Source organism: Periplaneta americana, chromosome 16, assembly GCF_040183065.1.
Source record: "Periplaneta americana isolate PAMFEO1 chromosome 16, P.americana_PAMFEO1_priV1, whole genome shotgun sequence".
Classification (NCBI taxonomy): domain Eukaryota; kingdom Metazoa; phylum Arthropoda; class Insecta; order Blattodea; family Blattidae; genus Periplaneta; species Periplaneta americana.
In genome coordinates, this window is record NC_091132.1 from 181,259,297 (window position 1) to 181,281,194 (window position 21,898).

The window sequence follows — 21,898 nt, forward strand, 5'->3', positions numbered from 1 at the left end:
GATAGATCGGCCTACTAATCAATTCATAAAGAATAATAAGTAAACAAAACAATTTTGTGACACTTGGAAAAAAAAGAAAAAACATTAAGATAAGAAAACGTAGGAAATCATTTACAATAAAAATTTTGTTGGGTACAAATGATTACTAATTATAGCTAAGGATGATTTTAACACGTGAGATCCTATGGCATCAATCGTTGCATCAGAAATTTTATATTGTTTAAGTTGATTTAAAGTTTCACGTGGGATCGTGCCACAGGCACCAAACATGAGCCCAAAAACTGTCCAATGTGTAATGTGGTATTGTGTTCCAAGATGCTGACAACAAGGCTCATATATGACTTGTTTTTTCACAACACACCTCTTGTGGCTGTTGCTCATGCATCTCAATACGGATTGTGGGATCAAGAATGACACCCTTATCCTTCTGCCGATCAATTATGATGATATCAGCCCGTCTAGTAGAGCCATCAGAAGAGACGCAACCAACCTCCTCATAAACCTCATAGGAAGCATTCTGACGGATTGAAGCTGCGATGAGAGAACGAACCGTATTATGTCTGTTGATTCGGAGCAATTCTCCATGACGGCAGAAACCCAAGACGTGAGGAAGCGTTTCTTGCTCGTCGCATCTTCAGCAACGGGTTGAGTCAAGAGTTCTACCAGGGAGAGTACGTACAGGTATTGTATTACAGTTCATCTTAATGGCTTGCGTCCACTGCCTGCTCGAAAGTCCCTTTTTGGTTGAGATCCACGAGTTACCTTTCTTCCAGTGAGAATAGAAAACAACTCCCAAACCTTTACTTTTCAATTTGCTCCCTTGATGAAAAGAATCTTCACGCAATGAAATACTTAAATATGAAAGAGCATTCAATTGTTTATACACCCCATTCCTATAAACCTTTTCCTTTTCCATCACTGGCAGACCTTGCTCCTTCCGGAATAACTTCATTGGATAATGCATTCCTTTTTTTTACTTTGTCAATTTATGACGCTTTATCAAGTGTTATGGTTATGTAGCGTGTGACTAAGATCAAAGTGATAATGCTAGCGAGATAAATCCAGGGTCCAGGACCGAATATTCATGCTTGTTCTATCTATCTATCTGTCTATCTATCTATCTATCTATCTATCTATCTATCTATCTATCTATCTATCTATCTATCTATCTATCTATCTATCTATCTATCTATCTATCTATCTATCTATCTATCTATCTATCTATCTATATATATATATATATATATATATATATATATATATATATATATATATATACACACACACACACACATACATATATATATATGTCCTGAAAAAAATACGTCATTAATAAATTCGGGTAATTTGATAGAAGACGGGCACTTGGTTGAATCGAGCCCCTACCACGCCGTAGCGGAGAAGTGAGATATATGTTCCCAAATTGAAGCAGCAGAAAGCCGCCATTTGTTTGTTAGAAAACGCGCGGGATTTCGAAACAGCTATTTGAAGACGTGTTGTATTGCGTAACCGAAAGCTAAATGTTTATGTTTAGAGGAACAATACTTCCTTTGCGATATACCTTTAATAACGTGTGTCTGCTGTCAGCAGAGTTGCTAGGTTTTCTGCCAGGGAAATCGGGATATCAGTAGCTAACTTAAGACATTAGATTTTTCATCACTTTATCTGTAGTCATGTCACGAGAGGTCCGAGATCTCCTGATAAATCCACGAGCGAAGCGAGTGGATTTATCTGGGAAATCTCAGACCTCGAGTGACATTTATTAGGACTATTTCGTGAATAAAATAAAAATTTAAATAATATATCCCTAAAATTCGATCACAAAATGTTAATAATTGTATATTAACGAATACTTAACCTATTCAGACATTGTGAAGTTGAAATACTCGTAGATGAATATCGATTATTGCAATAAAGAAATTCGATGTTATTATTAAGTAATGCCAATTGCAAAAAGCGAAATATTTTTTTATTTATTTTATTGGGTTATTTTGCGACGCTGTATCAACATCTAGGTTATTTAGCGTCTGAATGATATGAAGGTGATAATGCCGGTGAAATGAGTCCGGGGTCCAGCTCCGAAATTTACCCAGCATTTGCTCGTATTGGGTTGAGGGAAAACCCCGGAAAGAAAAGCGAAATACAGGTTTAACAATGTTAATCACATGTACTGCACTTTTCTGTCATTATTATAACAAATACATTTTTCATTATCTGCTGAAATCATAATTTAACAGTAACAGTGGGGACAGCTATATACCAATGCTTATGTATTCACAGCGAGACATGTTGCTACACAGTGAAGCCATCTCTGTATAGATAAGCCTAATTAAAACACGAAATTTATTACGCCATACGAAAGGCAGTTTGATCAAAGACATTATTACTATGCAAGGTCTTTGAGTTTGACATGCGGTGATGTTACATAAATTAGAACGTCTATTAATTGTTTAATTTCAATACAAATGTTATAGGCTAGAATTTTATAGGTTACGTTAGGCCTACCTGTGGAAGCAGGGCCAATGTCAGCTGTGCCTTGTTTCGACCGTTATTTACAATGAGTGCTACACGAAAGTATTTTTATAGCTCGACAAACGCATTCTCGCTATAGTGTGTAACGGAAGTAAAGCTGCATCTACACAGTTCAATATTCCAATCGCGTATGCGTGCAATCTGGGAAGAATATTGAAAGAATCAAATTTAAACGGTACGTTCAATTAAGATGCATAAAGATTTTGTGTCTACATGGTGCGCTGTTTTGAACGTGGTCTTCACTGCGTAAATATATTAATTAATATTAAATATCAATCTTGCATTCATTGCTTTAAAGTTGAAAGAAAAGTTTAACCGTGTAGTTGCATGTTAATGTATGTATGCATCAATTTACGGGGAAACAGTTGGCGACAACGACTAAACAAAAGAAGGACCATGCGATAAATTGATAGCGATAAATCTAGCTGCAGAAATTATCGCAAAGTCTGACTGTGATTGGTTGGAATTCAAAATTTCATTACACTTCATTGGTCGAAAATGGAATGACGTCATATAAACGAAATAGTCAAAGAGATTTATAGTTGTTTTCTGCAAAGTAATACTCGCGTGCTTTTAATGTAATATTCGCCTCCCTGAGAAACACTAAAATACGAAAGACACACAGTAGGCTACAGTGAATACTACAGGCTAATCGTTTTTTCTTTTATTAACCACGAATATGTTTTAACCATTCGCTACTAAATTAACTTTGCAACTTTTCTTTTTCGGAACCGGTACTGCAACAGTACATCGACGATGAGTCCATGTTTAAACATAGTTCACTGCACTACAAAACGCAGCAATTGTATGTGTCTGTTATTAGTGTAAAATACGATATCAAAACGCTCTTCTTTCTTTGGCACTCAACGCACCTAAAATACACAATGTTGATTACTTGCGAGAACAGCAACTAGGTACCAAAACGGATTAATCAACAATGTGGTAGAACTAAGGGAACTATTATCTTGCGAGTAGAGTTGTCTTACGGGAATCAGCTGGGTTGCCTCACAGATTTACTAAATTTCCGCGGGTTACCTCTATGTTTACAATGTAACCATTTGAGTCAATATATAAATAAAAATATCGGATAATAGGAAATGCAGACTAACTTGTTTAAATTATGTTCTAGGGTATTATCCCTCAAATCGGGATTTTTTATCAATCTCGATCCGCTTTATCGGGATTCAACCAGGCTGTCAGACTTCCATCATTTTCATAGGAACTCCGAATGTGAATATTCATGACCAAGGTTAATAATGTCTACTTTTTAATTTAATCTGTGGGTTAAAATGTTGTATAAAATCAAAAAGCATTGTTATTATTATTCTTATTATTATTCTTCTTCTTCTTCTTCTTATTATTATTATTATTATTATTATTATTATTATTATTATTATTATTATTATTATTATTATTATTATACTTTATGTCAGGTGAAGAATACAATGCGCGCAGTTCTGTGTTGTGTAACTTTCGCCATTCTCCTGTAACTTCATCCCGCTTAGACCCAAACATTTTCCTAAGCACCTTATTCTCAAACACCCTTAACCTATGTTCCTCTCTCAGAGTGAGAGTCCAAGTTTCACAACCATACAGAAGAACCGGTAATATAACTGTTTTATAAATTCTAACTTTCAGATTTTTGGACAGCTGACTGGATGATAAGAGCTTCTCAACCGAATAATAACACACATTTCCCATATTTATTCTGCGTTTAATTTCCTCCCGAGTGTCATTTATATTTGTTACTGTTGCTCCAAGATATTTGAATTTTTCCACCTCTTCGAAGGATAAATCTCCAATTTTTATATTTCCATTTCGTACAATATTCTGGTCACGAGACATAATCATATACTTCGTCTTTTCGGGATTTACTTCCAAACCGATCGCTTTACTTGCTTCAAGTAAAATTTCCGTGTTTTCCCTAATCGTTTGTGTATTTTCTCCTAACATATTCACGTCATCCGCATAGACAAGAAGCTGATGTAACCCGTTCAATTCCAAACCCTGCCTGTTATCCTGAACTTTCCTAATGGCATATTCTAGAGCGAAGTTAAAAAGTGAATGTGATAATGCATCTCCCTGCTTTAGCCCGCAGTGAATTGGAAAAGCATCAGATAGAAACTGACCTATACGGACTCTGCTGTATGTTTCACTGAGACACATTTTAATTAATCGAACTAGTTTCTTGGGAATACCAAATTCAATGAGAATATCATATAATACTTCCCTCTTAACCGAGTCGTATGCCTTTTTGAAATCTATGAATAACTGATGCACTGTAGCCTAATACTCTCATTTTTTCTCCATTATCTGTCGAATACAAAAAATCTGATCAATAGGTATGGGACCGGTGCCCACCCAGAATCGTGATGCACTTGGGGAGCTACGATAGGTAGCAAAATCCGGTTGCGAAAGCAGCTGTAAAGGCTGGGAGAATCATCGTGCTAACCACACGATACCTCTATTCTGGTTGGATGATCGTCCACCTCTGCTTCGGCATGTGGGCGTGAGGCCAGCAGCCGGCTGGTCGGTCTAGTGTCTTCACGGACTGTAGCACCATGGATTATTATTATTATTATTATTATTATTATTATTATTATTATTATTATTATTATTATTATTATTATTATTAAGTCTGTGTCTTCGAATTCGGTGAATAATTTTATTATTCATGTATGCACTGAAACAACAGCTGTTTGAAGAAAGGGAAGGATATGGAGTGGATGAATGACAATAACAATGTATACGGTAATGACGTAATTTGAGAGGTAACAACTATCTTCGAAATGAGTTGAAACACTGAATGATTCATTGTAGGGTATAAATTCTCTCTGCGGATTGCACCTATCCATTTTCGGTTAAGGGAATCTTTACTCAGAGGACATCTGAAGCACAAACAGTCGTATAAGTACAATAGTTTGTCTTCTGTGACATAATACGGACCAAAAATATTGTAGAAATTAAAGATTATCTAATCAATGAAGTGTAACATTCCTTTCTTCTTTATCTTTACATCTGTGTGCATTGCTGCAATTAAAAATAGCACACGAACGAATGTGTACTTATTCAGCTCAACCAAACAAATGGCCGCCCGTCGGCTGTTCAATTTGGGAGCATAACACTAGCGCCAGTGAGCGGTCTAGCGGTTATTTAGTAAGTCTATGGGTTGAATATAGTAAGTCTTACCAACTTTTTTTTATTTCAGAGTTAAATGCTAGTGATCTTTTAGTGACTTTTACATGTTAGTTCTAGGTTTTTTTTATACTAGGTGTCGTCGTGATTTTCTTTTAATTTGATTGGTTATAGTTGTTATAAGGGGGATCCCTTAAGCCCATTGCTCTTCATTCTAGCCACCATGGACGCCATCAAGGCTGTGAGAAAGGATAAGGTAAAAGTCTTCGTGTACGCAGACGACATGGCAATTCTCTCCGAGAAGCCCTCAGCGACCTTGCAAAGTGGGCAACCGAAACCGGCCTGAGAATAAATGAGACCAAAACGGTAACAATGGTTTTCATGAGGGGAGGCAGAACAACATCAAAAGACTCGATTTATTATAATGAAACCCCCCTATCATGCGTCAATCACTTTTGCTACCTCGGCATCACCCTGCAGCCGCAAGGAACAACGTTCACAAAGCACGTGAAGGAGAAATCTAGAAGTGCCATAGTAGCCATGAGTGACATACGGAGCCTGAATAAACTGTCCCTGAACACAGCACTACCTCTCTTCAAAATGAAAATACTGCCAATATTGTCCTACGGAATAGAACTCACATGCCACACCTCACAGAAGGGAACATAGCAGAACTGGAGAAAGTCAAAGCGGTCTATCTAAAACGCTTACTATGCCTGTCGCCATCAACCCCATCGAGGCTGGTTTATGAATTAACAAGGGAGCCCTTCCTGATCGAAGAATTAAGAATCCAATACCTGTTACCAGCTACCAGAGCGAGCACAGCATTTCTACAGAAGTGCAAAGAGAAGAAAGAAGACATCTGGCCTGAATTTTACAGCACCGAAGCGATGACATCTGATCTCTGGACTCATGGGAACTACGAGCTGAGACCTCTAGTGACAAGAATGGCTGTACATGGTTTTCATCACAGAGTCTGCAGCAGTGCATACTACCACTCACCAGATGGAAGTTGCGTCTGTCTACTGTGCAAGAAATCCTGTGAAAGATACCATATCCTATGGTGCATCGAAAGAACGAAATCATTGATTTCATGCAGTGAAGACAGCGCCCGTAGGGAAAAGCCCTAAAACTCTTTCTCTTTGCACGAATGTGCGCTTTCTCTTCTTTATTATAGTTGTCATTTGTTCTAGAATTTTCGTCAATTTTGAATGGATAATGACGTTATCAGTTGTTCTTGGTTGTTTGACGTGAGTGGTGTTATGTTGTGTCTGATGGCTAAGGCTATTGAAAGTTTGTCATTTTATGATTTTATTTCGATTTGATTGGTTATAGCTGTAATTTATTCTAAAATTTTAATTAATTTTGAATGGATAATGACGTTGTCAGTTGTTCTTGGTTGTTTGACGTGAGTGGTGTTACATTATAGATTTGTCTGCATTTGTCGAATGCGCATCATCATGCTTACGAAAAGGCACTTTTCAGTGTCAATAATTTATTTTGTGTGCACAAGATTGGAATTTTGAAGAAAGAAAGAAAGGAATCCGTGTTCTGAAATTATACATTAAATGTTGTGTCGATTTTGGTTTACTTCTTTCGCTGGTGAATAAGGATTGTGTGGAATGTTGAGAAAACTGTTTTTCTGTGTTTTAAAGGAATTATTTACTGAATATTCTGTAGATGTTAAGGTGTATGAAGTGTTTGAAGGGAATTTCATTAGTGTTAAGACGTGGTTTCTTTATGCAAAGTTGACTGTACGACAAAGTGTTGGTTTAATTCTTTGTCTCTTGCATGGTTTAAGTTTAGATTGCCCTAAATCCTGTGTCATTTATACTGGAAGTGAAGTGTTTGTCGATGAAGACGTCAATGAGAATTGAATTTTATTTGATAAGGTGATAAATTATTGTTTTGTTTTGTGTTTTAGTGATTTTTGGGGGTAAAGTGCGATCGAAAACTGCAAGAATAGTACTACCAACTATGCAGTTCGAATGCCACGAAACGACAAATAAATCAAAGGCGAAAAATTAAATATATTTTCATTTTTTGTAGGGCTTGTTCTTCTTTAAAAATACGAATATATATTCCATTTTTCATCTTTGATTTTGCGATGTTTGGTGACATTTGGACTTCATAGTTGGCAGAACGTTTTTGGTAGTTTTCGTCAGCCATGTTGGATTTTACCCGTCTTCTAGCAAATTACCTAAATTCGATAAGCTAAACTTATATCCAGGATACCCTAAGGGGGAGGGTAGCTCTTTTTCCTACTATTTCCTCCCTGGATCCGCCTTTGGTCTAAACCAAAGACAAGAAATAAGCAATAATAATAATAATAATAATAATAATAATAATAATAATAATTAGAGACGAGAATTCCATGCTAATGCATGTTTTTATAGGAACAGGACATAGCTCAAACTTAGTACTTCTTCCATTTCATTACTTTCTGGTTCCAAATATGTGTACTTTTCCCGTGCATATTTGCATGTTTTCGATTTTTTAGGGATAAAAACATGCATAATGCATATTTAGGTAATTTTTAGCTTAATAATGCATATAATATACATTACAGTAAGTTTAAATGCATGTTTTAATGGTTTTGTGTGGACACCTCAGTTTCTCGATTTTATGTCCCATATTTTAGCTTCAGGAATCAGGATTGAAGAAGAAAAAGGAAAAACTAAATAACAGAAAAATTAAATAAAATGTTAAGATTTTCTCAATAAGGTGTTAGAGGACCTTTCCCTGGACGGACGTCCACTTTTACAACACTTTACCGACGACCCTCTATACACTGCGTGTCATAAATTTAATGCGTTAGATATTTTGAGAATAGTAAGTTGAGAGGAAATATAGAGGGTTCAAGAAAATTGCCGACAAATAATTTAGGTCAAAAGCATCCTCTTTCAGGGAGGTTGTAAATTCTCTTCCTTTTCTAGTACTAGTAGCAATTTAGATTCTTCTAAAATTGGAATCATAATTAAACTGTGTTTGCAGTGTGTGTATGTCGTAAGTTGTTAATGTGCTTGTTTATTCTGTTTGCGTGTGTTAATGTGGTTCTAATATGTTTCCAATTTAAAGATTCCAAAAGTGTACTCTTTGCACAGTGGATTACTGTAAAGGAAAAGATTTTGTTAGATCAGATGAGGATGTCGTATTTTGTGACTGTTGGAGTAAAGAGTAAAGCAATGCTGTTCTGTTTCCGAATATTTTAATTAATGAGAATTATCAAGAGGAATAGAATTATGTGTTGAGATGGTAAATTCAATCAGTTGTAATGTCACCTTCAGCCGGATTATTATGTTTGAGGTGTTGGCGACACTGAAATCATCTTCATTCTCTCACTCAAATAAATTTGACTCAAATTACAGGACATTTAGCATCTATGGCGGTGTTTTTCATTCACGCAGATCAAGTTTGGTATACAAGGAAGAATACGTAATTAGGGCAAGTCGGGTAGTAATACAGCTTTGAAAGTGATCACATCCTATTTCCACTATTCCATACTGAAAAGCCTACGAATTATCAAGGTAATTGACGTTGGCAGTGATACAAGTGTGCAATATTCGTTTAAAGTGGAGGGTGGATACTCTATCTTGAATCTTTTAATCAGTAATATTAATAGAAAACTAATAATACTAAAAAATAAATAATAACAATGAAGGGTGATATTACAGCAATTATGAATTAAGTCTAATAACTTCACGGCCATCTGGAAGAAACAAAGTTAACGATTTAGTCAGCCGTGACCTGATCGTATAATTTAATGGAGGTAGAGCTAGTGCAAGAAACAATTTAACGACCGCTAGACATAGTCCTACGAAGTGATGTCTTACTACTCCGAGGAATACGTGGACCAGGGACATGCCCTCACATCAGAGGTGAAATCTGAGGAAGATCCCTTGCCAATATCGTCAGCTGTATTGAAACGTGAACCTCAGGTGAGTGGAGCACAAGGAATGCATTCCTTGTTTTTCAAGTATTTATCTTATATTTTGATTCTAAGGACATTACCTTTTTACGACAGAACTTGTACTGCCTTGCACTCTATGATAGAGATAGAATAAGTATCATCAATATATACTATTGCGAGTTATATCTTGTTGCAGAGAACTCTATTGTTGATATGTCACTAGGTTTCATGTTTTAAGTTTGAAAACGAAATTTCTTGTTACACTTCCTGTTAATGTTGCTAAACTACACATTCTCGCAGTGTTGTTATAATTATGTATTTTTTTCTAAAATTCTCAATTACGGTTTAAAATGATTAATTTTATTTTAGGCTAGGTGTACGTGTACATATTATCGCAATTGCTCCTTAAAGATTTAGAGTATCAAAACAAAACATAATAACTCTTATTGCATTTCTCAGTTCTGAATCATAATTCACATCAATGTGATAGCAACTATCGGTGAAGATGTGTTACTTGTTGAAATGTTACGTTTAATTATACACTGTTTAAAATCTATGTATTATCGCGTATGAATTTATTTGGGTAGGCTATATCAGTAGTCCGTGAACTGTTGTAATTCTATTTCTATTTTCGTGTAATTACATGGCTTGTATTCTTTTGAACGTCATTTTAATTTTATTAATGCCTAGCCATATCCGTGCGCTTTGCTGCATTTATTACAAATAATTAAGTAGTACCCACGTATTTTAAAATAAAGTCTTTGTTATTGCTTAGTGAATAATTAGCTAGACCAATTATTGTTGATACTTCAGTTAACTAGGTAGTCCTGTGCAATCTATGTCTCGTACAAGATACTATAATTTCGTATCAATAAGGGCAAAATATAACAAGTCAAGGAGTCACACAATTTTACTGCAGAGGTCAAATAAGATTATCGATAATGGTGCAGTATTAATTTATCAGCGTTTTTTATTATTTTTGATATTATTAAATATTCACTAAAGACACCATATTTATGGCTGTCTCTTTTCGAAAATTCGTGACAAATTTTATTACCTTCAAATAGGATGAAATTTGACTACATGTTGTTGATTCAACTTTAGTTTCGGCATTTTAAGAAGAATATGTTTTAATCCCACCTTATGTGGCATTTCGCTGTCATAAATTCACTCGTCCACACCTGTGGAATAACGGTTAGCGTGTCTGGCCGCGAAACCAAGTGGCCTATGTTCGATTCCCGGATGAGGCATGTTACCAAGATACGAGTTTTTCCGGGGTTTTATTTCAACCCAATATGAGCAAATTCTGGGTAACTTTCGGTGCTGGACCCCGGACTCATGTCACCGGCATTATCACCTTCATCTCATTTAGACGCTAAATAGCTTTAGGTGTTGATAAAGCGTTGTAAAATAACCTACTATAAAACAAGTCAGTTCACTCAGGAGTTATCGTGATTACATATAGCCAGTGTCCATCTAGAGCATTGGTACTTATTAGAAATTACAAGTGAAACAGCCTCTGTTGGAGAGCCACGCCAAATTTCACAGTACTGAAACTGGGTAACACGCAGTCTTATTACATTTTTGGATAAACACATGCATTACTGATTACTTTAATTGATTTTATATTAATAGTTACCTGTTTGAGGCATATATTATTATTATTATTATTATCATTATTATTATTGTTATTAATGTTGTTATTATTATTATTATTATTATTATTATTATTATTACTATTACATAATTTTAAGTTAACTTGCAGTTATGTAGATTACTGCTGTGAAGTTGGAGGTCAAACTTTGTTACCCTCCTGTAGGGTCATTCCATAGTGACACACGTAACATTTTTTAAGTACCTAACAATGATCTTCACAGGATATTTAATTAAATACTTAGTAATTCATGAAAAAGACATTATTGTCTTTTAAGTAAGCATTCCTAAATATAAACAGAAATTCTTAATGAAAAGGAATAATTAATAATGCAAAAATATTAAATATTATATGGTGTGACACACGAACATTTTCTTGCCACTAGATTTATTACCAAAATTCAAAATGTTCATATTATTGTGCCAAATGACATAAATGCATTCATTTGTTTTCCAAACAATTAAGACACTTGTGTAGTACATGTAACTGCTAAATCACGAGCTAAAAAAAATTAACAGTGCCATTAAGAAATAAAATATTGCAAATATGCTGTGACACACGAACATTTCTGCCATGTTGGTTACCTACTAATTGTTTTAAATGCACTATAAATACATTACTTCTTGTGAAAGACTTTTACACTATGCCTACAGTCCTTATTATACAAAACAACACTAGATTGCACTAAAATACACTTTTAAATTAAAAATATCCAGGGTTGTTTACAACCATATGTGGTGATATTTCCTGTGTAAGTCATGTGATGAATATACCAATATGTCAGCCATTTGTAGTACTTCCCTTCTTTAGACATCACAGACACTTTAAATTCTTCGCCACCACAAGATTTTGTAACTTCACGTGTGACCTATATTTGACGTCTTTTTTTTTAATTGGTCATTTAATGACACTGTATCAACACTAAGTTATTTAGTGTCAATGGGATTGGTCATAGCGAAATGGTATTTGGCGAGATGAGGCCGAGAATTCGTCATAGATTACCTGATATTCGCCTTGGAGAAAATCTCGAAAAAAAACTCAACCAAGTAATCAGCCCAACTTAAATTCTTGAAAATACTATCAAAAAGTGTTCAAAATGTATTAATATTTATATCAATAAAAGAACTAATATAGATTTAAAAAGGCCTAAATTTTAGAATTGCTGAATGATACCTAGTGTATGTTAATTAATGTCATTAAATACAACGATTTTAAATTAATATAAGAAATTTAGTACATTTATGTAATGTGCAAATAAACACCAATTTATTTATACATAGGCTTGGTATGGTGGCTACCTATTTACGATATAAATGTACTGCATAAGCTTGTTTTTTATATGAAATAAATTAACATAAACCAATTTTTGTAGGTTTTTAATTCAAGGAATTAAAAAAAAAATAATATTATATAGAACTTTAGGCATAAATTGTCTTATGCTAATTTTAGGCATACACACTATCGGTCTTACTAATAAAAACTCTATATACAGACGTTTAACTGTCTTATACTTATACAATGAGTAGCTCGTTTATAAGTCGTGTGTAAATTCCTTACTAATAATCACTACATACGTCGTGTATAACAGTATAACTGTTACACAGCTACGTCATAGTTTCGTCATTACTTCGTTACGAAAGGTAATATAATATCTGAGGTTCTCTACTGCATCCGGTAGAGCGCTCTCGTGTGGCGTGTTAAATATCGATAGTACAACTGGCTCTAATCGATAACCACACTACATTTTGGTCAAAGAGTACAAGCTACAGCAATATTATTCTAATAATTCTATGATCTTTGGTTTGTTCTTCTGTGGTTACAAGATAACCATCATCATAAAATGACAGTCGATACGAACAGCTGTTAGAGGGGCGGCCTTTTTTTCCCTATATACAACGCTTAAACAAGGGGTTGCGTGTATATAACTGCTGCAAAGCAATTCCCATTGTATAGTTACAGCCTGGTTATACGTCAATAGCTTATTCACGGTTTATTAGTAACGTTTTCTGTCTCAACTCTGCATAAGTCTCGTATAAAAACTATACACGGTTTATTAGTAAGACTGTATATTTTTACAACAGCTGTTGTTTAGTCTGTGCAGAGACATGTGTGAACCTCACAAGTGATACCGAGAAGGCACCACTTATGAGGCAACTAGGCCAGGAGATAATGGGATAACGTGGCCATTTCCTTTCCCACTTACAACAGTTATGGAACACATATTTTCAAGAGTGTTTAACCTACAGTTTATGTACATTGAAAAAAAAAAACTCACAGGTTTGTGTGCACGCACACACAATTATCTAAATCAACAATAAGTATCTGAAATTCCACTACTAATTATGTTTAGACGTAAAGACTTCCAATAACAACAAAAATTGTAACTGGATTTTAAGATAAACCTTAGTGATACACGAACATAACATTTTTGTTCGTGTATCACAGTCATTGTGTTACGTGTGTCACGTGTTTTTCTTGTAGAATAAGTACATCAATCAAAATGTTGTCCATATAACAAGTTGATTGTTATGTGATGTGTCTCACGTTTACATTTATGAAAAATGAACAAATGAAATGGGTTTGAAGAAATATAAACAAATGTCCAATTGAGCGTGACACACGAACTCTGAACATTTCTTTGTAATAATTATTGCAATCAAGCACGAAATAATCATTGTATTACGGTTTCTATGCATTGTAATTATTAACAAAGGTCCGCACTTCATTATTAATTGCATTTAACGTACCGAAGTAATGATTTATTTGCCTTAAATGTGCATTCAAATATGTGATTTCTAGCACATAATTTCGCGCTCTTAAACCACAGACTTCTTGGCGCTTTTTCTTCCACATACGAGTTGTTACACAATGAGTGTTATCAGATTCAAAAAATTCTGATCATAACGAAAAAAATGACATAACAAGCAGAGATTCGTGAGATTTTTATTTTTCGTGAAAATGTCGCATTTTCGTGGAATGGCCCTGTACAGTTTTCTCAATACGAGCTGGTTGATTTGTGACAGATATCCTCAGCAGGTTTTCCAAGTTCACATTGGGGAGACGAGATCTATGTTTACCATTGATTTTATCTTGCTGAAAGTCATTTCATAAATATATATTGATCCAAAAACACACAGCATTTTATATGCACACGATACCAAATTTTCGAACTATTTTTCTGGAACTGTATTCCAAAATTCTAATACTGAATTTGTTTTACGTTTCTCTTGAAAAATACCTTATTGTTCCGAACCCTGCTGGAGATCAGTAAGTTCATTTTTGAGATTTCTAATCTCAGGGCCAAAAAATGATAACCCAGTTACATCTGCTGTCTTTACTGACTAGGGAATTTCGACTAATCGAAATGGGTTTCGAAACTTTCGAAAATCTTCAATCTCGCGCTGAAATCATGGCGTAGTTCAGTGAGCAATTCTATGCTGCCTTCGTTCAGTGTATATCAGGGTGTGAATCACTGATATGAATGTTGATACCCTTCTCGTTATGAAAGAAGCCACCACAATCGGGACATTTCGCCCCCAGCTTTGTTCACTACAGTTGATTTATAAACTACAGAAACGGATTGATTCAGCGATATTCGATGAGGAAAGAAAGAAATGATTATATTAAACTCGTAGACAACAACAGTTAGGAAAATAAAAGAGCACACAGCATAGTTTACGAAGATAAACAGTATACAAATCAATATTAATGTACGAATATCTAAACTTGGTGCAAACTTCCAAAAATTAAATATACCAGATCGAAATTAATAGGAAAATAAAGCAAATTGTAAACTAGGGTGTCTCCATGTATGTAGTGGGTGATTCAGTAACAGATTGCATAAATTGAACAACAAATAGATGATGCCCTACTGAACATTTTGGGATATTATGGAACTTGAGGTCTGTGAACCCACATTAAGGCGATCATGTCAGTTTCGCTGTGAATAGCAAGGTCGGCATTGCAGGCTGCAAGATCATTGGGCCATATCGCCTGCCTGAGCGTCTGAATGGCCAAGTAAGTACCCATTTACTTCCGGCTTGTGAAAAGAATTTTGCTGAGTAGTTCAATGGTACTGAAGCACGAAATAATGCATGCGTTCACGATTATTTGGATATGCCTGCTGAACATGAATTCTGCTAAATATTCGATATCAATAAATACAACCTGCACACAAACCAAAAACACGCTCTTCTTCTTCTTCTTCTTCTTTTTCTTCTTCTTCTTCTTCATTCTCTTTCTTGGCCTTGGGTTCAATTTAATGATTCCATGTATCAGGCTAAATTCTGTAATATCTATATCTATATATTCTGAACAAATGTGAAGTGGAATATGAGAGAAATTGGAAGTGTAATTTAAGTGAATTAAATATTTGATGTTTTTTCAATGTTTTGGATTGGGAGTAGTAGCAGGGGTACTATAACTGTAGGAGTATTATCGAAATAAATATATGGATAGGGGTAATAAAATATGAAATTTAGGAATGGAAGAGAAACAGTCTAGGTAGGAGGGAGAGAATAGAAGAGGATAGAGGGGGAAGGACATATAAGAATTCAGTCATACCAGAACATTAGAAAGCAATCAAGAAATTCTCGGCAAAGAATACCTTAATAGAAAAGAGTTATATGTATAAAAGGATGGTGGATCGAAAAACAGAAATGTGAAGGTCCACCATAACTGTGAATTGTAAAGTTGAATGACAAATAAATATCTATATATATACATATATATATATATATATAATAATTTGAACTGGTAACGGAAATTACGGGAAAACGGCTAGACGGATTTTAATAAATGACCCCTCATTTTGAAGCTTGGAACTCATTGTTTTTCGGAAAAATAGTAGTTTTCAGTGAAATGTCAATTTTTAAACATAATTTTACTATTTTCCAAAATCCATCTGTCGTCAGTTTTGAGAACTAGCTAATAGTATTCACGGCCGACTTGATATAACCTTCGCTTTTTTTGTACAGGAGAGGCGAAGCGAGCATCAAGTCGGCCGTGTTGCATTTGAGAATAAAACAAAACACACACTGTACTACAGTAAACAATATTACACGAAGGCCATGATCTGCAAAAATGCTGACATATTTAGAGCTCACATTAAATTGGTTATTAAAAACTTAACTTACTAAAAATGATTTACAGGTTAGATTCTGTGGTGTGTAATTTTCTGGGTACAGCTGTGTATTGGATATTAAAAACTACAAAACTTGAGGTGGTTTGATGACATTATTACCATTAGAAATGAAATATTATTGTAGTTAATGCCATGATGTGACTCTTTTTCATTAATTTTACATATTAATGCTATATTGATGATATGAAAGTGAAACGTTTTGGGATTATATAAGTAGAAGTAGAGAAGAAATTAGATTTTGATTTCTATATTTTACTGAGTGGCGGCTATATAGTACACATAGTATATGTTACTGAAAGCTATAAAACTTACGTAAGATAATATTGTTAAAAATAAAATATTTTTATAATTATTAATCAAGTGGGGCTGGGTCTTTTTCATATATTTAATGGCGGTGTCGTGTAGATATTTATATGCGTGGTTCTCTTCAGTACTGTCTCGAGAGAGTATCTTTCATTGTTATGGAAGAAAATAACTTTCCGAATGTCTGGTATTCTTCGTTAAAAATAAATCTGAAAAATGTTTATTTGACAGTGTAATGAACTTAGTTTGCATCATTTGCTGCACAAGCCACTAGTAAACCTATGTTCTGTACTATACAGAATAAGTAGTACCGAAGTATCGCACCCACAAGTGACCAACTAGTTAAAAAAGGGTAATGAATAATAGACGATAAACCATGACAGTGAACACGCCTGCACTTAACGAGGACAGACCTATGACTGAAAACTACAGGCTCCTTCCGTTACCAGAACTAATATCAAAGTGTCGGAGACAAAAGGTTTGTTCCAGCAAGCAATTCAGAAGGCGGTAGGAACTTCTTTCGACGCATGCGCCAGTTGTGTACGGTCTCATAACTATAGTCACGTCGCTGTTATTTCCGGCGTGGCTCCGCCTCTTTGCTTACGTCCTAGTAAGAGTAGGTTCTATAAAGAGTAGGTACATATAATCGTTCGCCATTTTAGTTCTTTCATTGCCAGTTGCGGTTAGCAGACGACGCTATTTTCCGCACCGTTAAACATTATCACGTCGTAGCACCTATGATAATCGCATTGTAAATTTCGTAGATAAATATCTAAGGAAAGCATACAAAAAAATTCGAAATCAAAATGTTTTTTGGGAAGGGAGAAAAAATTACTACGAAGTGTCATGTTCAAAATAGACATTGACACCTTCAAAAGTTATTCTATTTTTAACTTTATATGAGAGTCAAAACGAGAGAAGTGTTTAGAAAGAATTACTTTTAAAAATGATTCGTATTCGATATCTGTACCGTACTAGTTTCCCAGTTACTGGGAGTAACATACGCGCAGAGTAACAACTTAGGTCTGTTAGAACTGTGGACTCTCATAGGAAGGCCGGCCCTTCCGCTGTCACCCCATGTCCCGCGCTTTGTGGGACTCGCTGCCGGAAAAAAATTCAATCTGTCGATTACGTTCTTGTTATAATGTTTAATGTGAGAAACTTAAAAATAAATAGCTAAGTGAATGTTGAGATAGCTTTTGTATACCTAACGAAATCAATTGTTGACTATAACGTTAATGTATGTGGATCAAATGCTGCACTGTTTGTTGAAGGTTTAATTACCGGAGTATCCAGGTGCATGGCTCCAAGTCGATTGTTACCCTTGATTCTATTATTATTATTATTATTATTATTATTATTATTATTATTATTATTATTATTATTATTATTATTATTTTAAACAAATACACCTAAAAGATCGCGGAATTAAAATTTGTACTGTTGTAAATTCTCGTCTCCTTGCTGCAAACGGCAAGAAAAGAACGAAAATTGCGGACGATTGTACTCAGTCTCTATAGAGCCTTAGGAAGTCCATGACCGAATCAACAGCGAATGACAAGACGCAAATGTTTAAATGTAGCCGACTTGCAACGTGATTGGCTGCCGGAAATAAGAGCGACGGGACTATAGTTCGTAATTTTACATTGTTAGAACGTTTCTTGAACTGTTCTTTCACGATCTTCGGTGTTTGTTCTCATATTAAAATTATATTCATCTTCCGAACTTAATTCTTCGTAAAATAGATCGTCATAATCTTCCAAGTCATTGATTTGGACTATTTTTTATTTTAACCTGCCTAGTCTCGAAGCATTTTTGTGAGGAAACTTTGATTTTTCTTAATTTGCAAGATCATTCAAGATGGCTACTTGTTTTGTCTGCTGACAATGATATATGTTATGTGATACAAAGTAGCCTTACAAATGAAACCAAGTTCTATTGGAAAAAAAATCGACTTGGGTTCATTTCCCCCACTATTAACGTTTACTGACAACCAATTACATAAGAGAAGTATAATGTGTGAGGAATTAACATATTCGAAACACTTAATCACGTATTTGAACAATGATAACATCACCGATCGTACTGTTAATGTACACTCATAGAAAGAAAATATGACTGGCTTTGATAAGTTTTCATGACTGCAATGCAGTACTGTGTACCAATATTTTGCATTATACTATCTGTATGATTCTGCTTACTGATTGTCCTCCCACGCCTTTAAAACGAACATAACCCTATTGTGCTCTAGTCTGTTTCTAATTTAGATAGTGATACAATTCACGAAACTTCCAAATACATAGGTTGGATAAAAAGTAACGGCAACACTGCTGTCACGTGACGATGGTGCGTTCGAGAGCTGCCAGCTGTGTGGACATGAACAGGGACTGATACATGAGTTGGTGCAGCCAGCGGCGACAGTACTCCATCAATCTACTGCAGTGTGTAGAACGATCGCTTTCATAGGGATAGTGCGAGCGCCCTAAGACCATCCTTACAAAACTAGAGCAACGTTCCTGGATCAAAATTGAAATGGCACGAGGTCGTAGTGCACAAGAATGTTTTCAGGGACTTCGTGAAGCATGTGGCGATGCAGTGTTGCCATATCGCACAGTTTTACGATGGGTTAAAGCGTTCCGGGAAGGCCTTTTTGCACTGGTACCAAAGGGAAAGTGACGACTTTCTTTTACGAATCGTCGCTATGGACGAAACCTGGACTCGCTCGTATGAACCAAACTTGAAACGCCAATCAAATGAATGGAAGCATCCCGCTTCTCCTCGTCCAAAGAAAGTGCGCGCTACACAAACTGCTGTGAAGGAGATGTTCATTTAGGCGTATGACATTGATGGGGTAATACTGCACCACGCTGTACCTCCAAGGCAGACGGAAAACGCGGACTAATGGAACATCCACCGTACTTACCCGATATGATCCATGCGATTATAAAGTGAAAGAACCACTGCGAGGGACCCGGTACAATACCAGAGATGAACTTATCCGCGCTTTAGGGCGGTCAATATGTAACATCAACAAAGATGGACGCGCTGATGGTGTACGACGCCTTCCAAACATTTGGCAAAAGGTAATAAAAAAGGGGGGCGACTATATAAAAGGTACGTAAATGTTGTACCCCTGTGAATAAAGCCATGTCAGAAATATCGAAATGTTGCCATTACTTTTTAGCCAACCCTAGTATTTAGCCCCTGCTAGGCTTGCCAATCGTCCCGTTTTTCCCGGGGCAGTCTCGATTTCGACCACTGCGTCCCGCGTCCCGAAATAATTTGCACATGTATCAAAATGTCCCGATTTCATGGCATATCGGGCATTTATATTTGATTTTCGTTCCTATCAGATTGTTGGATTTAGTCTGGATTGGAAGATAATTCCGCAGTCTCATACAGACATGCTTACGAAACAGAGAAATGATTCTAGTACGTAAATGTTGTACCCCTGTGAATAAAGCCATGTCAGAAACATCGAACTGTTGCCAACCCTAGTACAGGGAAATGACCTGAATAATTTGCAGGTCCCACAATGTTCCCCACTCATACATTCAGAAGGACATTCCCAAAGGCTTGTTGTCGAAGTGTGTGGAAACTCAATGGTTTAATGTTTGAGTACTTGCCGGTACGAAACAAAATGCTGCCAGTGCGCCAACTCAGAATAAGTGAAACATAGGAAGCGAGGGTAGTAGTGATATAGTCAGGTAGGTAGGCATGTTTGGGAATGGTTCCTTTTCTGCAGTAGTTCAATGAAACAAAAGCGGGCAGTCGTGGATTTTCCACTCTTTGCCTTCATAGACAAGGGATTTTTATCCATCGAGTACAGTCAAGCAAAAACTATTATGTGCTGACTAGGAATAATCCAGAGTCTGATCGTTTCTTTTACTAAACTACGCAATAGTAATATACGTTAGAAGAACGGTATGTTTGTTTTCATGTTCTCGGAAATTAAAAAAGCTCAACTATGTTTCGCTTTTTCAATCTTTTCCTCGAACATGAAAACAAACATACCGCTCGTGTATCGTACATTATTTTGTGCGAAGATCGTTTATTACATACCTGAAAGACGAATATCTAATTAGTTGCAATGAAATCTCCATGTTGGTTTCTGTTTAATGACGCCAACTTCGGAACACCAAAATATCTTTCTTCAACATTGTTGCTGTAAAATGTTTTCTGTGTTTACTATACTCCAGCAGGCCGTGATATACGTCTGTCTCCCCCCCCCCCCCCCAGTCTATAAATGCGAACTTAAAACAAACGGTAAGGTTATGTAATGATTTATTTTTCATTTTAATATTTTAACAATATTATATATATAACATATTGCAGTAATGACATCGGCATCTGGAATCTCGTTGATTTTTTCACGGCTTCCTTAATGTTACTTGTATCAGGAATGCAATAAGTTTCGTGGAGTAGTAAACTTTACTTAATTTTTTGCAAATATTTAAAAACAATAATTAACATTGCAATTTAGGTGAAATTACAGTGATAAGTTTGCAATTTATAATTATTACTATGTTAAACGTCTCTAAAAATAATATGTTAAAAGCCTAAAGCAGTAAATGAATGTCGCGCTTAAGCGGTAAGAAGAGGGAAATTGTTATGTGTGTTACGTTGGGAATACTGAATGTGGTATTTCACACTTACCGCGTATTGGTTCTGTGCGGAAAACAAGCAAATACGCACGATCTCGCACAAATATTGTTGCTAGTCTAACACAGTGTTGAAGATATGCTAATTATAATGCACAGTAGTATATTATATGGAGTAATGGCCGAAATATTAAACAACTATGCACAGTTAACTTTGCCTATTCATCATCACAGACGTTAATAACATGTGTAATAAATGTTTTTGCATGAAAATATGCATTTGCATATGATTCCTGGCTTTATGCATGGTAATGTGAAGCATATACGTCCGTTGTGATCAGGCTGTGACATACAAACACATAGAGAACAAATTGTAAAGTTAGAAGTTGTCTTCTTACACCCTGTAATAAATTGCTCATTTAAGATGTCTCTTTGTACTGCAGGAACGGGATTTTTCGGATCGGGATGTGATTGATATGAAGGAGGAATATGAGGACCAGAGTCAAGATCTCACAACAGAGATAAAATTCGAGGAACGTCCGGAGGTAATTTGGTTGCCTGTGGTGAAACGTGAACCTGAGGTGAGTGCAGCACAAAGAATGCAGTGTGTTCTTCTTCCA

The 21,898-nt window shown here is 35.6% G+C and overlaps 1 protein-coding gene across 1 annotated transcript in view; it reads left to right on the top strand.

Moving 5' to 3' along the window:
• Nucleotides 1-9,003: 9,003 nt before the first annotated feature.
• LOC138692160 (zinc finger protein 235-like) overlaps nt 9,004-21,898 on the top strand; it is a 35,573-nt gene continuing 22,678 nt past the window's right edge. The window contains exons 1-2 of the mRNA XM_069815195.1: nt 9,004-9,605; nt 21,722-21,859. Coding sequence (XP_069671296.1) covers nt 9,492-9,605; nt 21,722-21,859 — 252 coding nt within the window. The 5' untranslated portion in view covers nt 9,004-9,491. The remainder of the gene's footprint in view (nt 9,606-21,721; nt 21,860-21,898) is intronic.